The sequence below is a fragment of the Alosa sapidissima genome, chromosome 16 (genome assembly GCF_018492685.1).
Source record: "Alosa sapidissima isolate fAloSap1 chromosome 16, fAloSap1.pri, whole genome shotgun sequence".
Taxonomy (NCBI): Eukaryota; Metazoa; Chordata; class Actinopteri; order Clupeiformes; family Clupeidae; genus Alosa; species Alosa sapidissima.
In genome coordinates this window covers 9,281,783-9,305,961 of record NC_055972.1, presented here as the reverse complement: position 1 = coordinate 9,305,961, position 24,179 = coordinate 9,281,783, and the positions used below count along the sequence as shown (strand labels likewise).

The window sequence follows — 24,179 nt, the reverse complement described above, 5'->3', positions numbered from 1 at the left end:
AGGGAAATTTGGTCTCTGCATTTAACCCAGTCGGTGAATTAGTGAAACACAAACAGCACACAGTGAACACAGTGAGGTGAAGCACACACTAATCCCGGCGCAGTGAGCTGCCTGCTTCAACGGCGGCGCTCGGGGAGCAGTGAGGGGTTAGGTGCCTTGCTCAACGGCACTTCAGCCGCGGCCCACTGGTAGGGGCTCGAACCGGCAACCCTCCGGTTACAAGTCCAGAGTGCTAACCAGTGGGCCACGGCTGCCCAAATTTCTATTTCCTATTATCCCATAGGCTTTTTTTGGTAATATAGGCTTAGTCCTGGATGCGCTGCTTTTTTTCTGTGGTCACGTCTGTACTTTCCTCTTGCTTCCAAACTGGCCTCTCAGCTGATGAGCTATGACAGCCACAGTCTCACTTTGCCATCCTTTGGCAAGCGCAAAGTCCTTTCTGCACGTCTACTGCCATCTCTCGGGAATACAATGTCAGGGTCATCAGTCACGTGTGAATTGTTGTTGGAGACAGTTAACATCCGGGAGACAAAGGGAGGGCAACGTTCCTTTCGTCTGTAGTTGAGCAAGTGCAATTCCGCCTCCTCGTGGCCCCCATTGGACCACACAGTATTTTCTTTGGTTGGTGAATGACGTCATAGGCGTTCTTTCTTGTCAATCAAGAAATGTCACAATGGGCTTTTTTGGCCTGGTGCCCGTGTTGTACTAGGGTTATTGATGGACATAGTGAGCTCATCCACTAGAGCATCAAAGTATGCTTTTCTGGAGATGCAAAACCTTAAAACATGATTCCAGAAATAATTGTATCTCAAGGAAGACGTTATTAAGTCAACCGAAAGGCGAACCCACGACTGGCCCTGGCTGCGACTTGAAACTACTGACGAGGTATTGTTAGCAATTCTATGTTTGCTAGCCAGGCTACTAGCTTCTTGTGCCTACATTACAAAACCATTTTTCAGCAAATTAAAGTTTTTTTCAGATTGCATGCAATAGAACGTTATCTGCCAGTAGCGGCATCCTAAGGGAATGTCATCTTTGCGAGGTCTTTTGTTAGCGTATATAAAACGTAACGTTAACGTTACTTTGGGAGTGCCGCCAGAATGACCCCAGTTAGCCAGCTTTTCTCTATCCGTGACAATGTTGGCTAGTCAGTGTGATCTTTTTCCTCCCGAGCTATACGGCACTATTTATAATTGGGCTGAGTCCGCTGAGAATGCTGCGGTCACCTGTGTGTATAATAACCTTTGTATAATTGTGTAATCCTGAAGCACAATATCTCACTGGTGAAATATCTTCGTGAAATCATATAGGCCTAATGGATTTTAAAACACGTTAATGTTAATTTGACTCACAGCTGCCGTCAGTTCTTCTAAACACTGCCACTAATGCAGATAATCTGAATAACGTTATCGATACCTGAGTGTGTTTAGACTAGAGTGACGTCGCAGTTGGGCCTAAAATCTTTGCCCAGTAGTGAGACGATGTTGTGTTTCACTGGGACTTGAACAACATTTTAGTTGTGATGCTGGTGTAGGTAGGCTAATTCTTATCTGATGGAGGAAAGTCCAAATAGGCCATGTTTAGTTCATCCCAAAAATCTTTACCGTATGTTTTGTGTATGACTGCCATGCTTCTGTTTTAAATTGATTATTTAATGATACAAGTTTAAACTGACTGACCATCTTGCGCACTGCATCACAATGTCTAACATGTACACTGAGAATTGTCTATTTGTTTCTCTAGCCTGCCCCCAAAATGATGCATATGTTTGTGCCAATCCCAACAATATTGAATGTGGGAATAAAACAGCCATGTTTGTTGAACAAACAACATAGTTAATGGGCAATTTCCAAGATTGAACACATGATTGAACAGCAATATTTTGAAATAGGAAAAATACATATCTTGAACTGAATCCTAGACTGTCATGCATTACTTCAGGTCAGGGTTACTTGCCCCTCTCTCCTCCTTGCAGCTGTCCCTTTACACGGTCAAGGCACATTGTCTTCACCCCATGTGTTACGTTAGGACTATGTAATAACTAGGGGTTGACACTGTATCTGTCCTCTTACTGGAATTACGTAACAGTCATTAGAGTCAAGCTTACCTGATGTAACGCTGCTTAATGTTTCATTGGAAGTTGTGTGCTCATAATACTCTTACCTTTTAGTTGCTACTCTACACCTACATTTAAGCCATGGCCTTAAAATTGATGTTAAATAATGTAGTGTGTAATGCAAAAGCATCTGAGTTCATTGTGTGCTCTGTTACTGTATGTCTCATGTTTATTGTGTTATGAAATGCAAGTTAGGAACAGATCTTTTTTTTTTAAGCCAAGTCTTGACATCCTTACAGCAGAACAAACAGTGGGTGATTAAGTTCTTTGGTCTTAGTATGGTGTAATAGCAGTGTTTCCCATACATTGACTTATGTGTGGCGGCCCACCACAATATCAACATTGCCCACCACACAATGATTTTCCAGGTTGTACTAAATTGTGCTTAAATCTGGTTAGCATCATAACCACGTGTGCTAATTTGTTAAAAACTGTTGCATTCAAGTTAATTCTGCAAACCAACCACCACAAATGGAATTCAATTATCTGGGAAACACTGAATAGTCATCTCAGCGGACCTCCTGTTTCAGCATAGGTTATGTAATTGCAATGTATTGTTCTCCCCTCCTGTCTATCTCTCTACAGCCTTGGGTCTGCCTCATGATGCTCATCCTGGATGGCACTGGTGAGCATCCAGGCTGTTCTCCAACAGGCCTCGGGGCGGTCTGCTACTAGAGGTTCCTACTGGTCCCCTCCCGCCCTGAGCCATGGCTCAAAAGAAGGAGCCTCCTTTCTTCAACAATGACCATCTTGGTGCAGTCCCTTACAAGCTGGCCTTCTATGAGACTATGGAGCTCTTCATAGAGACACTGACTGGCACCTGCTTTGAGCTGCGTGTCTCACCCTTTGAGACAGTCATATCTGTGAAGGCAAAGATCCAAAGGCTTGAAGGTATCTATTACTGATCTACACTTGGTTTGCTTGTTTGTTACAATGTAGTGTCTCCAATTTATTTTTTAAAAAGAAATGTCTGACTGTGGTTGTTGCAGCAGTGTGCTTCTGCATATGATTGCACCTTCCCTTATATTGGCTGATAAAATTATATTGACAGCACTTTTATTTTTGTTGGTCAAATTGCAAGCATTGGCACTCTTCCAATATGGGATGTAACCCAAAAAGATGATGCACCCAGAGTTTCCCACAATGCCTTCTTCACACGATTACAGTAACGTAGGACTGTGGTATCAGGAGTGGCACTGAATTCCAGGATGCACTTAAATGAAACAAAGTTTTATTTGCAAATGTTGGTTTACCTCAGAGAAAGTTTATTTGCCTAGACAGCCATGTTGTTTAGGCTTCATGTGATGAATATAAACAAGCAGTACAGACGAGGCGGCTTTTGCTTTTCTCCTTCATCAGTCCCATTACAGTGTAGCCTGCCCCAAGCAGCACCACAAACCCCTTTATCACTGAGTGCCTGCAGAGAGGCATCAACTCTGCCTGGAAAAGCTGAAATCAAGTAGCTTATCCCTCTTCAAGAAGTTCGTCTTCTCTGTAGGCGCTCCTGGGTCACCTTTGGGTGTTTAACCAGATGAATGTGCATACAAATGTAATGGTTTACACAGATTGACACACGTATGCAGAAGTCTCGACTTTATCTGCTTTTGCCCCAGGACATTGTGTTTTGACTCAGTCACTGCTGGCAAACAGACCTCATCTAAACTTAACTGTGTCAAGTGTGGTCAGTCATGGCAGAGTTTATTAATCGACTGTTCCGTTAAAGAATGCGGTCATTTCATTGAATGCTTGTATAGTTATGTTGATTTTGTAGTCTAGATTTTGAGAGCTTGATTTGAAATGTGATTGGAGTAGATTGTCATTGGAACCCTTGTGTAATGCAAATCAAATTTAGACCTGGCAACCTAAAGCATATGAAGCCTTGAGATATTGACAAACCTCATTGCCTCCTTGCCTCAAGCCCTGAAAGCTGTCCTTCAGCACAGATCAGAATTGATTCTGAGCAGTGCTCTTATCTTTAAGGTGTGTGTGTGTGTGTGTGTGTGTGTGGGAGATACCCTAATAAACTCAACACTCAAAAGGGCTGGTTTCCAGGTGCCAGGGTGTGTCTCCAGGGAAGATGAAGTGCCACTGGAAAAAGTGGAGACGTTCAATAAAGGGCAATTGTCTCGGAGTAATTGCCATTGTTAAAGCGAGCCACTCATGCAGTTGCACATGTTTCATCAGTTTAACACATGAACAGTTCAGATGAGGAGTGGCCAATAAATCTTCCTCCCTGGCATTGGGGATTATGCTCAGTAACAACTTCCTGCTGACAACTCTTTCTCTCCTTTGAAGCACAGGTTAAATCAAAACGAACTCAAGCATTAAAAAATGAATTCCTCATATTAATGGCTGGAAAAAATATTCCCCTTTAAACAGAAGGACCTGCTCTCCCTTTGTCGCGCAGTATAAATGGCCCCAGTACACCTGGGTCCCCGTTTGTGCCATTGATGTCTGTCTGTAAAGGGGAGCAGTCTGCAGAGCAACTATAAAGGAAAGAGGAAAGGAAATGGATGTGAATGGGCCGCTGTGAGAGCCTCTTGATACTCGTCTCCAGTCATTTGTTTGCTGTAATGGCTGAGTGAAGGACTTGAATTGGGCTGTTGATTAACAGCGTGTGGCGTGGAAAGGTGAATGGGAGTGGAGTGCTCCTCAGCCCGGTCTTCTAGCGATCCATTCCCGTCTCTAAACATGCCCTCGCACTCGTGGTGGCTATCTTGCTCGCTGCCACTTTTAACCCTTGTGATTGGCAACCACGTGCGTAAATGTGGTACCACACAGCCTAACCTCTGTGCCCTTTGGGATATGTACCACATGAAAAATGTGCTGAGCAGTCAGTGTGAAACTGGGTCAGTGTTATTTTACAGTAATAACACACACACACACACACACTCTCTCCATTTGTTTTCTTGTCTCGTGCAGAATTCCTCCTTAGTTATGCACATCATGTTGTTCCCTCAATGTCCCGTTTCTCCTCTGAAGCAGTCACATTGAGGTGTATTAAAAAACCCATCTCCTATTTAAACCAGAGGCGATATGCTTCAGCGTGTCATTGTCACCTTTTAAAAAACTGGCATGGTCAGAGCACTGGGGTCACTCACTACTCTAATGAATCCCACAAAAAGAGCACCTCCTGACCAAGGCTCTGTAATGTCCCTGTAAACCAACACTTCCAGATAATTATAGCCCCGGTCCAAGGCTCTGCTTGCTGCGGCCAGCCTCTGCCGGCCGCTCTGATGCACCTCCTGGTGTGCACCAGTGGAGGGAGGCGCCGGGCATGACCAGGCATGTCTCACAAGTGGAGTGTGAGGTTGCCTTGGCATTGCCATGGGCGAAAACACTGCCCACCACACAGTCTGGCTCCTTCCACCATTTTGAAATGGTCAGCATGCAGAGATTCACATCCTGCATCGTTCCATCTGCTAAACATGAAAATGGTGGTTCTCCTGAATGGTCAGTAGTGGTGTGACCACTGAGTCTCTGATAGGAAATGTCATGTAATGCCATAGGCTGCACTGTCTGGTTTAATGACACCCGCATGTTGACTCCCTGTTGCTGTGGAGTCAGGCTGACGGCTGCTGGTCGAGCTGATTAGGATGCCGCTTGTGTTTTGGAATGGGAGGAATCTGTCTTGTTTTGCTCCCTCCCCACTTCCTCCTGCACCGGCTTACTGAGCTGAGCCACTGCGGCGGCTTTCAGCTCACGGCGATCTTAAAGCCCACAGCCTCTTAGGGGCATGAATCAGTCATGAGTGCTGTGTGCTAATGCTAGCTTTTGCATGGCTGCCTGCTCTGGAGGCGCTTGTACTGTAGGGGGAGTGATTTATCTTTGGTATGAACCGTGTGTGTGTGTGTGTGTGTGTGTGTGTGTGAAACTGAACTCCTCAAGAGCGCCACATGGCCTCAGCGTTCCAGCCAGATTTTGCTCTGTAATTACTGCCTGTGCGTTGGGGTTGCAAGCCTGCCTCCAGGCTGTGGTGGTGTTGGTCTAGTTTGCAGCCATTTAGTGACTCGGTGAATAGCTGCATCGAACAGGCTGCTTCCCCCCCTACCATTACACCTTAGTCATGCGTCTCACACACACACACACTCGTACACAATGCAAAGATCATTTGCCAGTAATTGGTGTGCACTCATTATGGTGGAAAGAATTTTGCTCTTTTCATCCTGCAGAACACAATTGGGCTGGCCATGTCCATTTTTGGTGAAAATTATGGTAATTTTCCTCTTCACAACTCTTTGCTTCTGTTTTTAAGGTATTCCAGTTGCTCAGCAACATTTGATCTGGAACAATCTGGAGCTGGAGGATGAATACTGTTTGCATGACTATAAGTAAGTGATGTTTTTGGGTACAGCTTTTCTCCTTTTCTCCTGTCTCTGTTCTTGCCTAATGGTAATGCTCTGCATTTGCCTCCGTTGTGCTGGGAATGCATTTCATCTCTGAGGAGACCGAGTCTTCAGATGTCTTGAGCAGCAAGCACTACGAAGCATATTCATTCACTCGCTGTGCTTGGAAAGCCAGCTCTAACTGGGTTAAACTACTCCTCTTGGATGTAGCCTGTTCAGCTCGCTGCTCGCAGATGGTGGAATTGTCATAAATTCTTGTCACCTCATTTTCCACATGAAAGCCCTGTGCTGAGATTGGGATGTGACTGCAGGACAGCACACAGTGTGCTTTTCAAGTTCTAAATGGCAGCATTTGAGGTGGGGTTGGGAGGATACGAGTTTGGTTCCTCGGGTGTTTTGGGAGCTTATTTGAATTCCTAGACACATACATAAGATCAGCTGGACCCGCTCCTCAGAGGCACTGCTGATGCAAGACTGTTCTTGTTTCTTTTTTTCTACCAAAGCATTGCAGAGGGCTGCACTCTGAAGTTGGTCCTTGCGATGAGGGGAGGGCCCATCAACACTAGAAGAGGTACGTCAAGTCTGCTGGGGGGTTGATTGATTTCTGGTTGTGACTTGTAATGAGCAATGTGACTTGTAATGCTAACTCACTGATTGCGGTAAATCACCCGTTAGTGTCGGTTCAGATGAAGTGACCTTTCAGTCCGCTGAACTTTTAGAGATGCAGAGCCTCAGTTCCTCTCTGTTTCCAGTAAAGATAGTGGGTCTGTTCCAAAAGAAGACTGAATACTGGGCATAAGAGATATAGCATCTCTATGGTATGACCCATCATTAGAATGTGAAATTGAAATGTTCCCATTTGTGTTGTTTGCATGTAGTGACGGTGGATAACTCGCTGAAGGAGATGGCTGAGTACATGGAGGCGAGCCGAGAGGAGGTGTGGGAGAAGGCCGTGCCCAACAAACAGGTCACCTTCCTGGTGTACCGCGAGGGAGACCAGCTCAACTTTTTCCGGGTGGTGGATCGAGGAGATGGCACGCTCACCCCAGTGTCAGAGTCCATAAGGTTTGCATGGCTTTCTGTATTCCAGTGAAAGTGAAGGTTAATTGCAGGCAGTGGTGATGCAACCCTGGGAGTTCCTTGCACTGTAATTATCTCTCTGACTCTCTAGTAGTGTCATGCCTTATCTTAACAAAACTTGTTTTTTTTTAAAAAAAATCCTCACTCCCAATGAGGAAATGCAGGATGATTTGTGATGTACAGGGTGTTGCGTGTAAATCATAGCATGCAGTGAGTCAAAGAGCACATGTAGTGCCAGGACTTGCACAAGACAGTGTGATGAAGCTCACATCAGCACTGAGCCTCAAAAGAAGAAGATAGCCTAGGCGGTCAAGTTAGCGCAGGCATGTCAAATTGAACACGGTGTACAGCAGAGAAGATGCTCTGAAGGGAGCCATACATAAATAACTGTCTGACTGTCAGACATTTGCAGTCAGTCAAGCAGATGTGCACAGTGCTGTAAATGCGACCTGTTCAAATTGTATCTAAAGACCACATGACTCTCACTTCCCTATTAGATGTTTCATATCCATGCCCTTGTTTCTCGAGCTGTATTTCTGAAAACCACACATCTGCAGTCTCACTGCTCTGTCTCTTAAAGGTAGAATCTTTGCTTTTCCGCAGTTGTGGTCTACACGCTACACGCTACACGCTCATGCGCATGTGTAGACATCCACATCATCCGAAAAGGAGGCATTGTTGACTCATACGCTATGCCAACATTAGGGCTGCTTATGGCTGTGGTTTACTACACCATAACATCTTAATTTCTTGATGCTTTGTGTTGTGTACAAAATGTTTACTTCATTCACTGCATTCCATACGAGACCTGAAACTGTAACAGGGCTGCAGGAATTTCAAAAATTTTGGCCCTGAGGAGTTTCATTCAGGGCTGAGGAATTTCAGACGAGTATTTGCATGTATTGTTTCAGCGGGGGCTCTGTGTACAACGTCTACGCCGAAGAGGAGGAGGAGGCCGATGGCGTGGCCATGGGCCAGCAGGCGCTGGAGAACTCCATCACCATGACCAAGATGAAGCTCCTCAAGGCCAAGATGGAGAACATGAACCTCAGTAAAAAGGTACAAGGCTGCCTCAGCTAGTACTGATGACTGACTCAAAGAGAGCTGAGGCCTATACTACGAAGTGAGGTTACTGGCTTACCCTGGTAACTTCAGGAGTAACCGCTGATCCTCAAAACAATGCTTTGAATGTATTGCTTCTGAAGTGACGGAAGTGTATTTTTTCTGAAGTATTGTTTTGAGATCAGATCAGCCGTTACCTGGATAAGCCAGTGACCTTGCTTCACAGTACCCCCCCCTGGTGGCACTTTTTTCTTCTCTGTTTCTTTTTTTACTGTTGCACTGTTTTGCACTGTACATTCCCAGTCTAAACAGATAGACTTAGATGCTGCAGCCTCTTATCAGGGCAGCTGTAGGACGGGAACAGCATGGAGCTCTTGCACCAGATAAAGAACCACTTGTCTTGTCACTCGTTTCACACTTCACACATCTAATTAAATCGGCGACAAGAAACAATTCCGTGAAAAAAAAGTGCAGATGTTACTGTCTTGCTGCTGGGAAGAGTCTCCTCAGCTGCACTGACTGCCTCTGCCCACCCGGCGCTAGGCTAATAAATAGCACATCAGACACACAGGGAATGAGATGCTCTCTGATCCAGTCACAGCAAGGGAGGAAATGGTTCATTAGACTTAGAAGTTCATTAGAAGTGTCCATGGGTCGAAGAATGGGTTGTGTGCTTTAACTGCTTTAACTGATAGTATCCTATGCCTTGCTATATTTGCACATATTGTTTAGTATTGATACTCACAAATATGGACCCTGCTTAAAGCTAAGCTACACAGTCAAATGTATTGAGAAATATGAGTGTATTGTATATTGTTCAGAAAAAACAATATACAATACTGGAGGAGAACATATACTGGATGTTTTAATTCTTTTTTGAGTCTTGAGTAGCATAATGACTGGAAATAATTAGGTTGTGCCTCTTTCAGTCAGGTGCTGGATGGTGTGCTCTTGCCTTAGTTCCTCTAACCTTTGTGTTGTCTTTTGTCATGTGCTCTCTGTGCCCCCCCCCCCCCCCCACGCCCTCAGCCTAAGAAGAGTGCTAAGCTGAAGCCCAGGCCACCTGGGGGCCCACGCGCCTGCAGCAGCTCCTTCCCTCCTGGGCGCCACCACCACCGCCTCCTCAGGGTCCATCCTCAAGGCGGCCAATCGCACGCCACCACAACGCATCTACCTCCAATTGAAAACCAGCAGCAACCTTCCGACCCCGGCCCCTCCTTCTCTGCGGCTCTGTCCGCCCACATGCCTCTGTCCTCCCTCCCTGAGTGTGCCTCGACTGGACAGGCCTTGCCGCTGTTCGCCGGCTCCAACTGTTACATGCTCCAGGAGGAGGAGTCGTGGGAGTGCCCGGTCAGCAAAGTCCGGCCCCCTCCCAAAGTGTCTCGGCTGGACATGGGCGGCTCCAAGTTGTGTCCCCTGTCTCTGTGCCCGAGCGGTGTGCTGCCTGAGGGTTCCGTGGGCGACTTGGACCTCAAGGGCAGAGGGCTGGCGCTTCTGAACGAGGCGTCTCTGCCCGAGAAGCAGAAGCTGGTCCCCCTGAGCGACCTGCTCCAGGAGCCACTGAGCTTGGAGCTGCCGGCGCCCAAGGAGGGCTCCATGGAGGCGCTGGGGGCCGTGGCCAAGCAGCTCCCCGCGGCACCCCTGCTCTCGGAGGCAGTGGCCTCCAGCTCCGCGGGCGGCTGGTCCGTCGGGGCCAAGCACGTGTCCGACGGGGCGCGGCTGAGCGCGCTGCACCTCCCCACGGAGCCACCGGCGGCGTCCTCCTCCTCCTCTTCCTCCCCGTCCAGCCATCGCCTCCTGCAGCCTTTCGACTTCACCGGAGCCTCCCTGCGCTCCAACCCGCCGCACTGCCGCCTGCCGCTCGACGACCGCCACCCTCACGGCTCCCCCGTGCCCCCGAACGCCACCTCCCCCACCGCCCAGTTCGGCGCCCCCTCCCGGAGCGTCCTCTCCCGGACCGAAGCCAGGGACATCACCAAGATGGCCAACAAGGCCGCCAAAGAGCCACTGGGCTCGGTGAGCAGCGCCGAGCTGCTGGCCTCCCTGGCACGGCGCAGCGGCGGTGGCAGCAATGGGGGCCGGGAGGGGCCCTTGGGAGCAGCGGCGGCGGCGCCGCCCCGCGTTCTGGAACGTCTGGAGGGGATCTGCGGGCCTGAGCCCCAGCTACAGGCACGTCTCCAGGCCAGCCTGCAGGAGCTGCAGCAGGACCTACTCCGCCGAATCTGCCCCCTGCAGCGGCCGGCCGTCTCCCACCCGGTGAGTCTGCCAGTGCAGGGGAATCCTGCTGCTCGGCAACAGAGCTTTAGTGGGGACTCTCTGATCTGTCACAATCTGAATGAGCCAGAATGCCTCCCATCTTATTACCTCAATTGCACTTGTGGAATTATGACCGAAAGAGGTGATTGTGTGCTACTTAAAATACAGTGACTAAGAAGGTGAAGTTTCAACCACATTTAGTGGTTTCATACAGACTAATGGGAAAATATGTAGTATGAGTATATGATACTATTGGAGTGACTGATCTGAGTTTTTCAGTATTTATTTTAATTGCCAAATGTCTGGTGGGGAGGTATTCTTGTTGACCCAGATGATGCGGAAATGGTGAGGTCATTTAAAAGTAGCCCTGGCCTTGTAAATAATAGGCTACCCATTTTTACCATTAGAACTCCCCTGGGAAATGGCTATGAATAAAAATGCCCTGATGCAAGAAAACCATGTGCGTCATTCTCCATATGCTCATCTACAGCAGATGAAGTCCCCATGAATATCATTCTCCAGGGCTATCTTTGTTTACCTGCCCTAGTGTTGGCCTCCATGCTCATTTTGCTTAGATTGGATATATTTCCTTCCTTTGGCCATGCCTCACTTGGCTGATAATTGGTGCACACCAGAGGGTTGGGGTTTAGAGGGTTACTTTCAGCCAGTTAACCTCCAAGTTGGCCACCATCTTTTAAAAAATGGCATCTGACAAGTGTTCACTTCTGGTGATATTTTCATAACAAGCCAAGTTGAACTTGTAAACTAAATATTTGTATACTCAGAACTAGAGAATAGTTATTTAGGAGCTAATCAGTTATGTTGTCATAATGATATGATTATGTACAAGACATCCTGTGAACCCAATCATGTCACTTTATCCCTCTTCAAAGTCATCTTCAAGTGATGAAGATGTAAACAAGGATGTTCAAATCTTGACTGTGGCTTTGCTTGGGAGATCAAGCTGTTTCTTTAGTTCCTTGTTCCTTATTTGTTCCATTGTTCACTGTTCCTTAATCATATTTCGTTTCAGTCCGTCAACAGTCTGGGTGCATCAGGACCTTCAAGTATCATACGGAGATTAGGTGAGTCATGCTGATTCCTGGACACCAATTCAGCTCCACCACAGAACCAAACACCGATAGAATATCTCTAAGAAAATATCTTCCTGCATGAAAGAATGTGGTTGGCAAATTTCTGGAAAGTTCTGTGGGCTCTAGTGTGAAAACACCATATCCTTGACATTCTACGATGGGCCTCCTCTATCATAGTCTATTCTTTCAGTCTCATATCTGTGCAAGACAGGCATTTTTTAAAGCACAACTCTAAACTCCAATTGTAGACTCCAACATTAAATGGATCACAGGAATGGCCTGTGGAGAGACACTGTTGTTATTTTCCAGTGTGATTTAGGACATCTTGTTTTTCCCCTTTGACTGGTGTGAGGGAGAAGAGGCAGCCCATCTCTATTGCCCTGTTGTGTTGTAATGTCACTGTCCCTCTCTCTCTCTTTTCTTATCCTTGTTTTAAATATATCTCATCCTGGTACAGAACACCTGTGCCACTAGTATAGTGTTATATTGAGCTTTACAGTACCAATGCAAATAGTGGCTGTATGCAGTACTTCGCTTTGGCTTTGTGGAGCAGCCTGGCTGATTATTGTCCTTGGTCTTGGTGGGTCTGGCTGGAGGGTCGTGCGGGGAGACCTCTAGCAGCCGAGTGTGTGCCTGATGAAAGGCAGTCCCTCAACTCGGGGGGGGGGGGGGGGGGGGGGGGGCGAGAGGGGGGGGGGGGGGGGAGAGGCAGGACAGCAGCGCGCTCTGAGAAATAAGCTGATGCATGTTGTATGAGCCATGCCGTGTGCAGGCAGTGCCTTAAAATATTTACACAGACGAGAGAAACCAGGCAAAAGGAAAATGAACCCAAGATCTCCAACACACACACACACACACACACACACACACAGAAAAAAAAAAACACATGTCCTCACACCAAACTATGCTCAAAGCTACTACCTACTACAGCATAGTTTTTTTCTTCCCATTTAATTTGTTCTGGTAATGATATGCATCTCTGCACTGTGCTTCTCTACCAACGTACGCTCATGTTCCACTGCACCCCGCCTGCCAGTATCTGGTTGACAATGTATATCAGCACAGATAGCCCAGACATAGAAATGCAATGTCATGGCTCAGTGCCACTCGCGGCACTTCCCTTACCCATCCCGTCCCACCGCAGGCCTTATCAGTCTGTTGTGTGTGTGCTCACCTCTCTTTCTGTCACACGTTCCCTCCAATATCTTTATGATTTGCTAAATCACACAGCTTCTACTGAACATGCGACAGGAAGTGCGTTCAGAAAGTTTCTGTAGTTTTTACCAACTTACAGTAATGTGCATTTATCATTACAATTGCCTAGCCCCTTATGCTTGTTCCGAGCGAAATTTGAAACATTAATGGCATTTTATTTATTTCTTAATATGGCATTTCAGGCACTCCAACATATCACCTCCCGCCAGTGAAGCCCCCTCTGAGCTCTAAGAAAAAGAGCTCAAAGCACTGCTTCTTCTGTGGCAAGAAAACTGGGCTAGCCACCAGCTATGAGTGCAGGTACAGGAGCTCCCCTGTTTATTGTTGTCTGTCTCGTGCATTGTTTTGGGATTTCCTTCTCCAAGATTAAACTGAAACTTTTCACATTTCATGTATATTGATCCAAAATCCCAAGATGACCAGGGTTCCACTCTAATCAGTGCAGTGTAGCCTCTGTGTGCCAAACAAAATGGACCTTTTTCACAGCAGGCATTTTTGACATGATATATATATATATATATATATATGACAGGACCAGGTGTTACTAATGACATTAATTAAGGTTCTGATTCTGCTACACTAAAACTGAACAGAGACTTCTTTAATGTAATTAGTAACACCTGCGCTTGCCTCACTATTTCATGTCAAAATGGCCGCTGTGAAAAAGGTCTATTAGTAAAAGAAAATCATTCTGAAATTCTAACTTTTATTTGCCTGCCTCAGGTGTGGCAACAACTTCTGTGCCTCACACCGGTACGCAGAAACCCATGACTGCACCTACGACTACAAGACAGCTGGTCGGCGTCTTCTGCAGGAGACCAACCCCATCATCAGTGCCCCAAAGCTGCCCAAGATCTAAGTCAGCTGACCCGTGCTGTTATGGGGCGCTCACGAGAAGGGGAAACCAAGAGAAACGATTTAGAGAATATCAAACATTTAAAACAAAGAACATAAACTTAATCACCGACGTGTGCTTTTTCTTCACCATATTTGTGTAAAGCTACAGTATGTAAGGGATTTTTTTGTTGTTGTTGTTATATGACATGCTCAAAAACCATATCTTAATACGGTTGTGCATTTCCAAAGGCTTCAGTAAGATGAGCTCATTGAAGAGTTTGGGCCACACTACAGAGAACCTCGCCTCTGAAGTTTCACAGCAAGCCTTGGTCTCTAACACATCAGACACTCAGAGAAGCTCAGAGTCAGGGACTGGGCCTTCAGGATTTCAGCCAGACTGCAGATGATGGGCTGGAGTGTGAGGAACGAGGGCTGGTAGAAGCCTGATTTAGCCCTGCACTGCTATCTCATTCATTTTCATCGAATTCATTTGGATTTGAAATGTTCCACTAGATGCAGCCTGGCCAGGGATGTTGATGATGAATCAACATCTTTGATCAAAATTAAACTTAAATGATCAGATCAGATTGAAGCTCCCACAGCAAAGACTTAATTTGTAAGATTCAAATTCAGGATAGTACATAAACCCATATCTGTTGGCCCATATCCTGCAATTTAACCATGACATTTCTTCACTCAAGAAGACCCAAGAAACTTTCTGTTCAGATATGTAGATTCAGATTGATTCATGAACCAGTTCTCAAAATGGTAACATGCTAACATTTTCAAAAGCAGCCATTTTGTCATATTTTAAATTAAAGCATTTCCTCTTGTAAACACTCCCAATAGATCACTGATAAATTGGTCAGAAATATGGTTTAGCAAGCTTATCATTGACAGTTTCCTGATTTGTAATCTAAAAAAAAAAACTGAGGTACAGGAGTTTAGGCAACACCAGGCAAATGTTGATTAGAAAGTCTTACATATTGTAGCTTTAGGAAATTACATGTTAAAATGGAAAACAAAAAACTAGCACACCCGCATTAGCGGATCACATCCACTACAATGTGAAAAACAGTCCAGTGTTTTTCAGCAAAAAAGAGTAATGACACATTTAGCTTGTACATAGGTAGCTATTTTAAGATGGTTAAGCTGATTAAATGCACGACTCCAAACATAAATATGAAATAATCTGTTTTTGTTTCTTAAAATAGGACTGAAGCTCACCTTTCATGAAACCGGTCTTTGAGAGATGCACTTTAGAAATAATGAATATTTATATAAATGTTTGACTTTCTTGGGGGAGGCAGGGGACTTGGGGTTATTGCGTTGGTCTTTGTGCTTAAGTGTTTTTCTGCTGACTGTTTTGATACTCGAGCCTTCACTCTCTACCCCATCTCTCTGGCCTAGCATCTCCACACGGCTGCTCTGTAAGACATGAGGGGGGACTGAGGCACAGAGGCTGTGCTGCTACACTCTCTCTCAAATGACCTTGCAAGGTTGTCCTGCCTTCACAGAACAAGTACGCAATTTGCAGACGTGACTTGTACTGTATTTCATCTAGGTATTGTAAATTGTATGCGCCCACTGTATGCATACCGCAGCTTTTACAAGGGCATGGTGTTTGAGGATGGGGAAATTATGCTGGTTGCCATAGTAATTTCGTTTTATTCTGATTTATCTTGCTTTTTTATTGCACACATAAGAATCTGCTGTTAATTGCTTCAACTTTTTCAGGACTGTTAAGTAATTATTGAAGGTTTAAACAAATAAAATGTATGTGTTTGCATAGAGATGTGAGTTGTCTGTCCTAGGAACCTCTGACTTGAATGTATGAATTGATTGACTGAAATATTCATCCTGACAACAGGGGAATCAGTTACTTTAGAATGAGTTTTGTAATATACTGTATTTTAGTTAAGCATTTTATGTGCATGATTATGTGTACAAACAAAACATATCACTCTACTAATTTCTCTAACTAATGCCTCAGTTCAATATTTAGAGACATTTGGAGGATGTGAGACTGGGTTATCTATTGGAGACTGGCTAATAATCTTTGAAACATCTGCTTTCAGGAAGTTGGCAGCCACTTCAACATGACTAAGTTTATTTGTATTATTTTTTATATACCGTAGTTTAGAGATTCCTGATTGGCTCCAAAAGTACAGTGTGTGGGAAGTTCTTATTCTGGAGCTATAATTATTAACTGTAAACTAGGTGCAGTCTGCATACTAAACACTTCCTGTTCCAACCGTAGTTAAATACAGTTGCCCATGCTAAAAGCACTCTGGCCCTTGATTCCTTCAGCTTCCTAAACACCTGTCATGACATGTGAGAGTAATCATTGTACTGTTCAAACCTTTGGCAGTGTGCTTGTGGAGAATTGTGGGATTTTCAGTTTGATTAAACACTTTATATAAAGGCCACTGGCTTTACTACGCAAATTAAATGGAGTATGTCCTTTGATATTGTGGCTGCTAACTAACAGTCCAGAGTCAACGCTCATGAAATGTTACCGACTTATACCATTATATCGTATATACCGTTCTAAAGTTCAGTAATAATAGAAGTCAGATGCAATAAAGGTTGCCATGGTTTACTTGACTGTGGTTGACAACATTTTCTATGTGTGCTGGAATCAAATTAATCACCTTAAATGTAGCTGAATTGATCACTATGGACAAAAGCTGATGCAATGTTATGTAGCAATTGGAAGATCATTGAAGATGATGGTATAATGAAATTCATTGAAGTCTTGTGTCATGCTTTCCTTGAATTTGTTTTTGTCAAACTTATGACCTAAACTAAATAGGTCAGCACATTTCTCTCACTTGCGAGAACATGAAACATAGGCTATTGCATAATATAGATAGATGAACTTATGACATTAAACCTCATGACATTAAACCCTTAACAAAATGGTGTATTCTACTGAGACAGATTTCAACATTGTTAGATGTTTGAGAACACATAATGATCAAGTAGAACTTGATTTACAGGTTCCTCTCTGAAGGATTAGGGTCAAAAGAAACCTCCATGTGTGTGGGCTCATACACACAAGAGTCAAAAACTTGAATTATCAGATCACCCAAGTAAGAGGGCCCTTTGGAGCCTGATCTGGTTTCAGTCTAATCAATCTGGACAAGGTCGCAGATGAGAGCGCACCTGGAAACAGCTCATGTATGTGCCACAGATATACAGGAAAGACATCTGGCCTCTATCACACTGTGTGCACAAAGGAGGAAGTATTCTGAACTGCAACCTTGCGCATGTAGGTTCCCTATTTGGGATTATAAAGCACTTTTTATTTGTTATGCATCAAGCATGTGCACTTTCAAAACCTGACACATTGGCTGGAGCACTTGCCACTTTCAAATAAGCACCCACACATCTCGGACTCCACAGAGAGGCTGTTGTCCTCAACAAGTGAGTGAAAGCAGAGAAGGGGAGAGCAGATCCAACAGGGCAAAATGGGTCTTTAAAGTTTCAGAAATGTGGAGAGACATCTTTTAATCTAGCCATTCATAAAAACCTCCATCACAAGAGATCACTCTCATTGATGGGACATTAAAAGGTTAAGTCAGAAAAACTGTGAAGTTCGTATTTATGCAGTATTAAGGATTATGCAAGCAGTCCTGTTATCATTGGTATTCAGTGACATTAGCCTAGGATCGATTGGCTTTATTTTATATAATGCATGGATATCCTATATCTTTGCAGTCTGAACATTGGCAAAGTAACTAAGGTCTAGCAAAAACAAAGATCTGCCTGTCCATCTCATTCGAATTGTCCTACGGGTAGCACGAACTGCCTAATTCAACAGAGCCACTGCCATACCGAGTTCGCTCTGTGATGCGCATGCCCTTTTCAATGTATCTTTTTTCCCCCACTGCAATTTTACCACCACTAACGCGGAAGTCTGTGACGCATACAATCAAATGGGGACTATGAAATAAACAAAACAACGCCAGTAGTCTGGAAAACAAGTAAAAGGTGAGTAAATGTTGAGAACAGCGTCTGCATTTTTTCACTTTTGACTGGTGTCATTTCACTAGCCATCTTGCTACAGGGTGACGTTTTGGTAGTTTAATAATAGGATTCCAATCCAGACATTGCCACTTTGGCTATGTCTTAAGTAACCATAATGCCAGTCGTGGTGCTACACGAAAGTATTCATTTAAATGTAAATATTTGGTCTTTACATATAATCATTAGGCTAGGTAAACTTTTGAGGTGCTTCTGGTAATGTAATAAGGGAAATAAACGCAAGTTGCCTTCAGTTTAGTTTCATTATCACGTCAGTCCATGGAACTGCTATAGCCTGCTGTGTTTTGATTCACAATGCACTGCATTAGGCTAAATGATACATACATGACCCCATGTTAAAAAATAATTTGACACTGAGTGCGCCGTATAGAGAAGTGTAGCTTACAGCCTATGGTGCAGCCTATTTGATGTCCGTCGCAACATTGTGGCAGTAAGGTAGGCTGCCCTATGAATTTGCGGTCACTCCGCTGGGTTCTTAAGATGATTGATGCAGCAGGGTCTTTTGTTTTAGGCTACTGTTCGTATGGGCATGACGTGATACGACGTGGCAGCGAAGATGATCTCAATTTGGAATTTTTGCCTTTTTTATCTGGGCTACATGCACCGTGATAGAGTATTGCGTTATACGAGCGAGCGTTTATTCAAGACAATGAGCCTGTACCGTCAGTTGGTATAGTGATTCGGTTGACTGCAGGCATCGCAATTCGGATTTCCACAGCTTGGATACGCAAGCTCCAAGTAAGTAGACTATTAACTTAACGATTAAACGCCCCTGTTCTGCCGTTGTGGAGGCCACTGCAATTATTATTTCTGGAAGCCTAACAACCATATAGTCATTTGGCGGTCATTTGTGTGCTTCTACTCGCTTTCATTTTCACGTTGTTGCTTTTCTAAGGGTGTTTCTGCAAGTAAGGACACTTTGCCTAGGCTTGGCAGATTGTTAGACAATGAACCGTGATAGGACTGGAATTTTAACCATCAGGGAGCCTATATAATGCCAAGTGATATCATAGCCTATTTATCATAACACCAATTTGCATTTTTTTCCCCAAATTCATTAAAAATCAAATTGTCCAGTAGCCTAGTTTACCTCTATATAGTGCGTTTCATTTTATGTAGTTCAGTGCAGCATATATTTTTCTAAACGTTCTGTCTCGGTATCTTCTTTAGTTAGATTGAATTCGAATACACAATTAAAAATTACAATAGCATTGCATGGCAGGCATAGGCTACAGCTTGGGCAGTTTTTGCTGGTTTGACTGTTATTGGCGTTAGACCTGATACATTTGTGGCAAAACTGTGTAGGCTGTTGTATATTACACCATCAATTTATGGTCAGTTTCATTGAATCCTGAAGAGACTTATGGAAGTTAACAATGAAATTATAAAAATACTTCTATATAGACTACAACAGATTCATTGGCCTAGAAAGCATATACATATAGGATAAATGCATATTCCATCTTTTGGCAATATTTAAAGGCAAGCCCCATGCACACTTGTTGTCAGATTCAGCATGGCTTGCACCAGGCAATGCACTATTCCATCAAGAAAGGGCTTGGACCAGGCAATGCACTATTCCACCAAGAAAGGGCTTTTCAGAAGCAGGGAGGGGAACAGTGAATTTGTGAAATGTGCCATATGTTCTTAAATAGGCCTAAAGACTCACACATGCATGCACATATGAATATATCCCCAGGAGGCGTAAAACCCCATACATTGTGAACTAAAAGTAAATGACAATTATCGGGTTTGGTAGACGGAGAATAATGGAAGAAGGGCTGTCTTTCCCAGCACCGTTGGCAAACACACTGTCTTTCTCTTTAGCAGAGGCAATCTCAGGGAAGCTATTGGTGCAGCCAGACATGAGTATCTGTATTTAAATGAGCTTCCTGGAGTGGCTCTGTGCAAGCTGTCCAATGCCATAGGAGTTGTTAGTGGGTCCAGTCAATTCAACTCTGTTCATTTTGTAAAGTAATTTCAGATTTCTGTTTGGCTAAAGGTAGTCATAGGATTGAGGTGTGGCATCAGATGAAAGCATAAAATCTAAATCCTTGTCCAGGGAGATTCTCCAGGGAGATGCCAACATTGCCACTGTGAACATGTCAACAAGGACAAAGTTAACAATGGATTAAGGCTGGGTTTTGTATTGCATGCAAAAGCATGCCATGTTTTCCATGCAGATAACATCCGCTGGCTGACACGGCAGACCATCAGGTCTGATGTTGTTCTGGTCTGCAGTCCACAACACAATGAAAAATCAACATTTGTGCCACTTTGTCGTAACAGACCTTCATGAGCATTCATATTTTTATGCAGATAGTGAGATAAGGAAGTTCTTGAAATATGGATCCAATGTGTGTTTTTTTTATCTTCTTTTCAAACGTTTTACAGTAACTGTATAGATGTCTATTTTACTGGTGAATTAATCAAAAAATCCCTCCAAATGTATTTGTTTTTAAAAATAGTTGCTACCTTTTTCTGATGATTTTCATGTACGAGTTTGGATAAAGCACAAATAATAGCCTGGCTGTATAGCTATACTTCCACAAGCATGTCCCTGCCACCTATACTCCAGCATATAACAAGACATTTTAAAATAAGAATTTCCTGACCTGCAATAAGTCATGTTTGCATCATCCACATACATGAGCTTGAGACAGAGGCTGCACAGCCATCCTATCATGCTGTCATGCATCTTCAGATGGCTCATTGTGATGTTTAGTGTACAGACACTGACACTGATTTTACATTTCCTGTCTGTTTCCTGCGTGGTTTTGAGAAGGCGGGATGTGCGGTTCAGAAGGGAAGGAAAGCTCCTTGTCTCATGAAATGAGTCCCAAATGACTCTGTACACCAGGAGGTCCCCACTTACATTATTACCCTCACAGTATCTCTTATGTACTAATGACCGCCTGACCAATCAACGGACTAACCTGTTTTGTAGGATGTAGCATTTTCTAGTGTTTTATTTCATTGACTTCATACTAGGGCTGCACAATTATCGCAATCCCAATATGAACCAACACAATTACATAATCACAAAAGCTACAAATAGTTGTGCACAGTTAATTTTGTCACATTTATGTCATCCTCCTTGACTGTGCCGCTTCTGTTTGGTGGGTGTGCGTAGTGCGTGAGGGGCACATACATTCCGATTGGTGAGCTTCACAGTTGGTCAGGGGTGCTGTACTTCTTGTGCTCTGGGCATTCTGATTGGTGAGCTTCACAGTTGGTCAGGGGTGCTGTACTTCTTGTGCTCTGGGCATGCTCACCAATCAGGGGTGGGACAAACTAAAGAGACATTTTGAATATTGAGCTAAATCAATTCACTGACAAATCATATCGCAAGATTTGCAATATATCGGACAGAAAAATAAAAATACTTCCCCCAAATCCTGTAGCCTTACTTCATACAAACATTTTGTACAAATTACGCTGGGTGTGGTGTTGTTAAAACGCCTACCCACATGTTAAGTTGTAGGTATTAAAATATAAAACAAATACTATGCAATCCCACACATGCGCTAGTATTTTAAAATCACAAAATCAAAAGGTAATTGCAGTTTACAGACATTTCATTGTGCGTAGACCTGGAGCACTCTTTCGTTCAGTGCCATATTGGGCTTTGCAGTCTTAAGTTTACTTTGCAACTTTTCTTGGAAACAGGAAGAGGATTTAACTGCCAGTAATAATATTCGAGAAACAAAAGTACATGACCAGTGGAAAGAAGAGGCAGTGAGCCATCATGAGTGTCCGTCATAGACTTCTCATAGCTCTAGGAATAAGATTGTTTGTAACTGTGCATTGCAAATGTCATTGAATGCCTGTTACAAAAAAGAACACCTATATTCATGCTTGCATCAGGTTTTTTAGTGTGTATACAAAATAAAATCATTGCTGTAGTTCCTCTCCCTGTGTCTTCTCTGTTGTACAGAGAGACTGTACTGTTTGCTACTCTATCAGTGCTTGCAGATCCTGCTGTATGTGTTTATTGCTCAGTTAAGCAAATGGATAGGCCAGATAAAGCTTTAGTGCAGCCTCAGCTGGAACCAGTGGAGAGTGATGTAGAACCACTGATAAAGATGCACAGGGCGGCACCATTACTGTCGTTGTCTTCACAAGTGGTGCGAATGATTGTGAAAAATATATGGGGGAAGTATGTGTGTGTGTGTGTGTGTGTGCCAACCCAATCAGAGGTAAAGGATGGGGTAGCATATAGATGTTGCCTGAGCTGTCTTATTGGTGCTGCTGTCAGTGTTTTTTTTTGGATAAACAGCAATCAAAAACTCAGTATGTGTTTCTGTGGAGCATGTTCTGTAATGATCTGATGAGCAGGTGCCCGTGACGATGAACTCTGAGAAACATGACCCTTCCGTTAGGACCTAAGAAGAACAGCTAAGCGTAGTTTATTGTTGGAATAACACCGTTCTTATCTTGTGCTGCTGGTGTACGGTGTTAAACAGCACACAGACTCCCAGAACTCACTTTGTTTACTGTATGCGTGGTGCACTGACCTTTAGATCATCTTTCACATGTATTCACTGCATAACAACCATCTGATGCTTGCAATGTTTTGAGGAGTGATTTCAGGCTTTCCACCAGTGATACCTGAATGGTTTTCTTCACACCAATCCAAGTATGGCACTCGGGTTTCAAGCTCTTGCTGTATAATTGTGTTTCCTTTGACACATTGCAGTAAGTCACACAGTGCCCAGCATGTTTGTGACATAGAGTCTGAGGCCAGTGTTTGGCCATGGGCAACTTGGAAACGTACCGGAAGTGTGTTCGAGTGGACATCTGGAGCAAATTCCGTTTTTCAAGTGGCAGGTTCATATGGTATTGCCCAGATGGCCCCATGCCTTTCCTCGAAACCCTCATGTGAATGGTGCTTATGTTGGTCAGTTTCCTCATAGTTTCATTATGTGACTTATGGGCCTAAAAACAAATGCCTAAGAACTCCTCCTTTTTTTTCTTAGAGCATCTTATTATTACCTGTTGGCAGCCATCTCAAAAAGCGACAATTACCTCATCTTTTAGCCTGTTCTAAACACTGATAAAGTTAATGTATCTAATGATTACAGGATGAGAGATATTACTTTGAAATTAAAAGCTGTCCATTGGCATTTACCCCTGAAGAGAGATTGCAGCCACAACTGCTTACCTCCTTGTTTGAGGCTTGCTGTTAAAAGTTGAGGGAGAGGGCTCAAATACACTCTCTAGTGAATTATCAACCTTGGATTTGTAGCCCTCTCTGAGATATTAACTGCATAGCAACTGTCTTGTAGTAATGTTTGCTAGTTTGAGACGAAGGAAGTGAAGCCATTCCCTGAGCCCTTGTAAAAATCCCCCTATTACAGTTGAGTCACTGATTGAAAGTTTCATATTGCCTTCTCCTTGCTGTGTGGACGTTTCAGAGAGCTGATTAATCAAAATGAAATCGGAGGGACCAAGCAGTGTTGATCAAGTGTGCCTGACTGAGTCAAAGTCCAATCAGGCTGTTGCCAGGCAGATGGCGGCGGAAACCGATATGCCATCACTGTTTGTTTGTAGAGACCAACAGTCATGCCTCACTGCCCCAGCCCAGCTGTGATTGGCGCTCTGGAGCCGGCATCGTTAATATTGTGAAAGTTAGCATGTATGGACCACTGTCTATCACGTGAAAATCCTCATACGTTAAGCCCATGTTGATCTGCCCTCTGCGCTTGGATTTTCCTGTTAACAGTCCCCTCCTCCATTTCCTCAGGTTCCATAGCAACAAAGCATACCTTATTGTCAAGGAACAGAGAGATTAAGTTCCAGTGTATGATGTGAAATCGATAATCTTCCTTGATGCCTTGCTCACTTAGAAACAAATGAAAAATCCTGTTGAATTCCACAGGGTCAGTGTTGTGAAATGAGATTGTGTGATCACAAGCCTTAAATGGTTTTGACATTTTAAAAGGCTTTCAATGGAAAGACAATGGAGCGTTGCTTGCAAACTGTGAGTTACATTTTTGAGAGCCCTTGTACCTCATTCCTCATGTTCCTGTGTGATTGCAGCTTTTCTCTTGCAGATATAAGAGGTGTTGTTTTGCTGATAGGTTGGCATTTTGCCTCTGCTCTCAGTTTTCTAGCCCTGTC

General features: G+C 44.0%; 2 protein-coding genes across 4 annotated transcripts in view; both read left to right on the top strand.

The window, feature by feature from the left end:
* Positions 1 to 654: 654 nt before the first annotated feature.
* On the top strand, positions 655 to 15,799 carry zfand4 (zinc finger, AN1-type domain 4). The gene is made up of 10 exons (XM_042065213.1): positions 655 to 885; positions 2,702 to 3,007; positions 6,372 to 6,447; positions 6,966 to 7,033; positions 7,341 to 7,527; positions 8,454 to 8,601; positions 9,634 to 10,860; positions 11,894 to 11,945; positions 13,352 to 13,469; positions 13,893 to 15,799. Exons 2-10 carry the CDS (start codon positions 2,824 to 2,826, stop codon positions 14,026 to 14,028), a joined length of 2,196 nt encoding a protein of 731 aa, XP_041921147.1. The 5' UTR covers positions 655 to 885; positions 2,702 to 2,823; the 3' UTR covers positions 14,029 to 15,799.
* A 2,057-nt stretch (positions 15,800 to 17,856) lies between these two features.
* The window catches only part of march8 (membrane-associated ring finger (C3HC4) 8), a 62,655-nt gene continuing 56,332 nt past the window's right edge, over positions 17,857 to 24,179 (top strand). Inside the window, exon 1 of one of the 3 annotated variants that reach the window (XM_042065108.1) lies at positions 17,857 to 18,002. The gene's annotated coding sequence lies outside the window, so the exon portion shown is untranslated. Of the gene's footprint in view, positions 18,003 to 18,301; positions 18,795 to 24,179 lie in introns of those variants that run through there. The other 2 variants (XM_042065110.1, XM_042065109.1) reach the window with 2 other exon arrangements.

Excerpts from the sequence above, each read along its gene's own strand:
- zfand4 (XM_042065213.1), top strand. The coding sequence starts at position 2,824 with ATGGCTCAAAAGAAGGAGCCTCCTTTCTTCAACAATGACCATCTTGGT. Across the intron at positions 3,008-6,371 it reads AAAGATCCAAAGGCTTGAAG|GTATTCCAGTTGCTCAGCAA; the intron begins GTATCTATTACT and ends TCTGTTTTTAAG. Across the intron at positions 13,470-13,892 it reads GCCACCAGCTATGAGTGCAG|GTGTGGCAACAACTTCTGTG; the intron begins GTACAGGAGCTC and ends TGCCTGCCTCAG.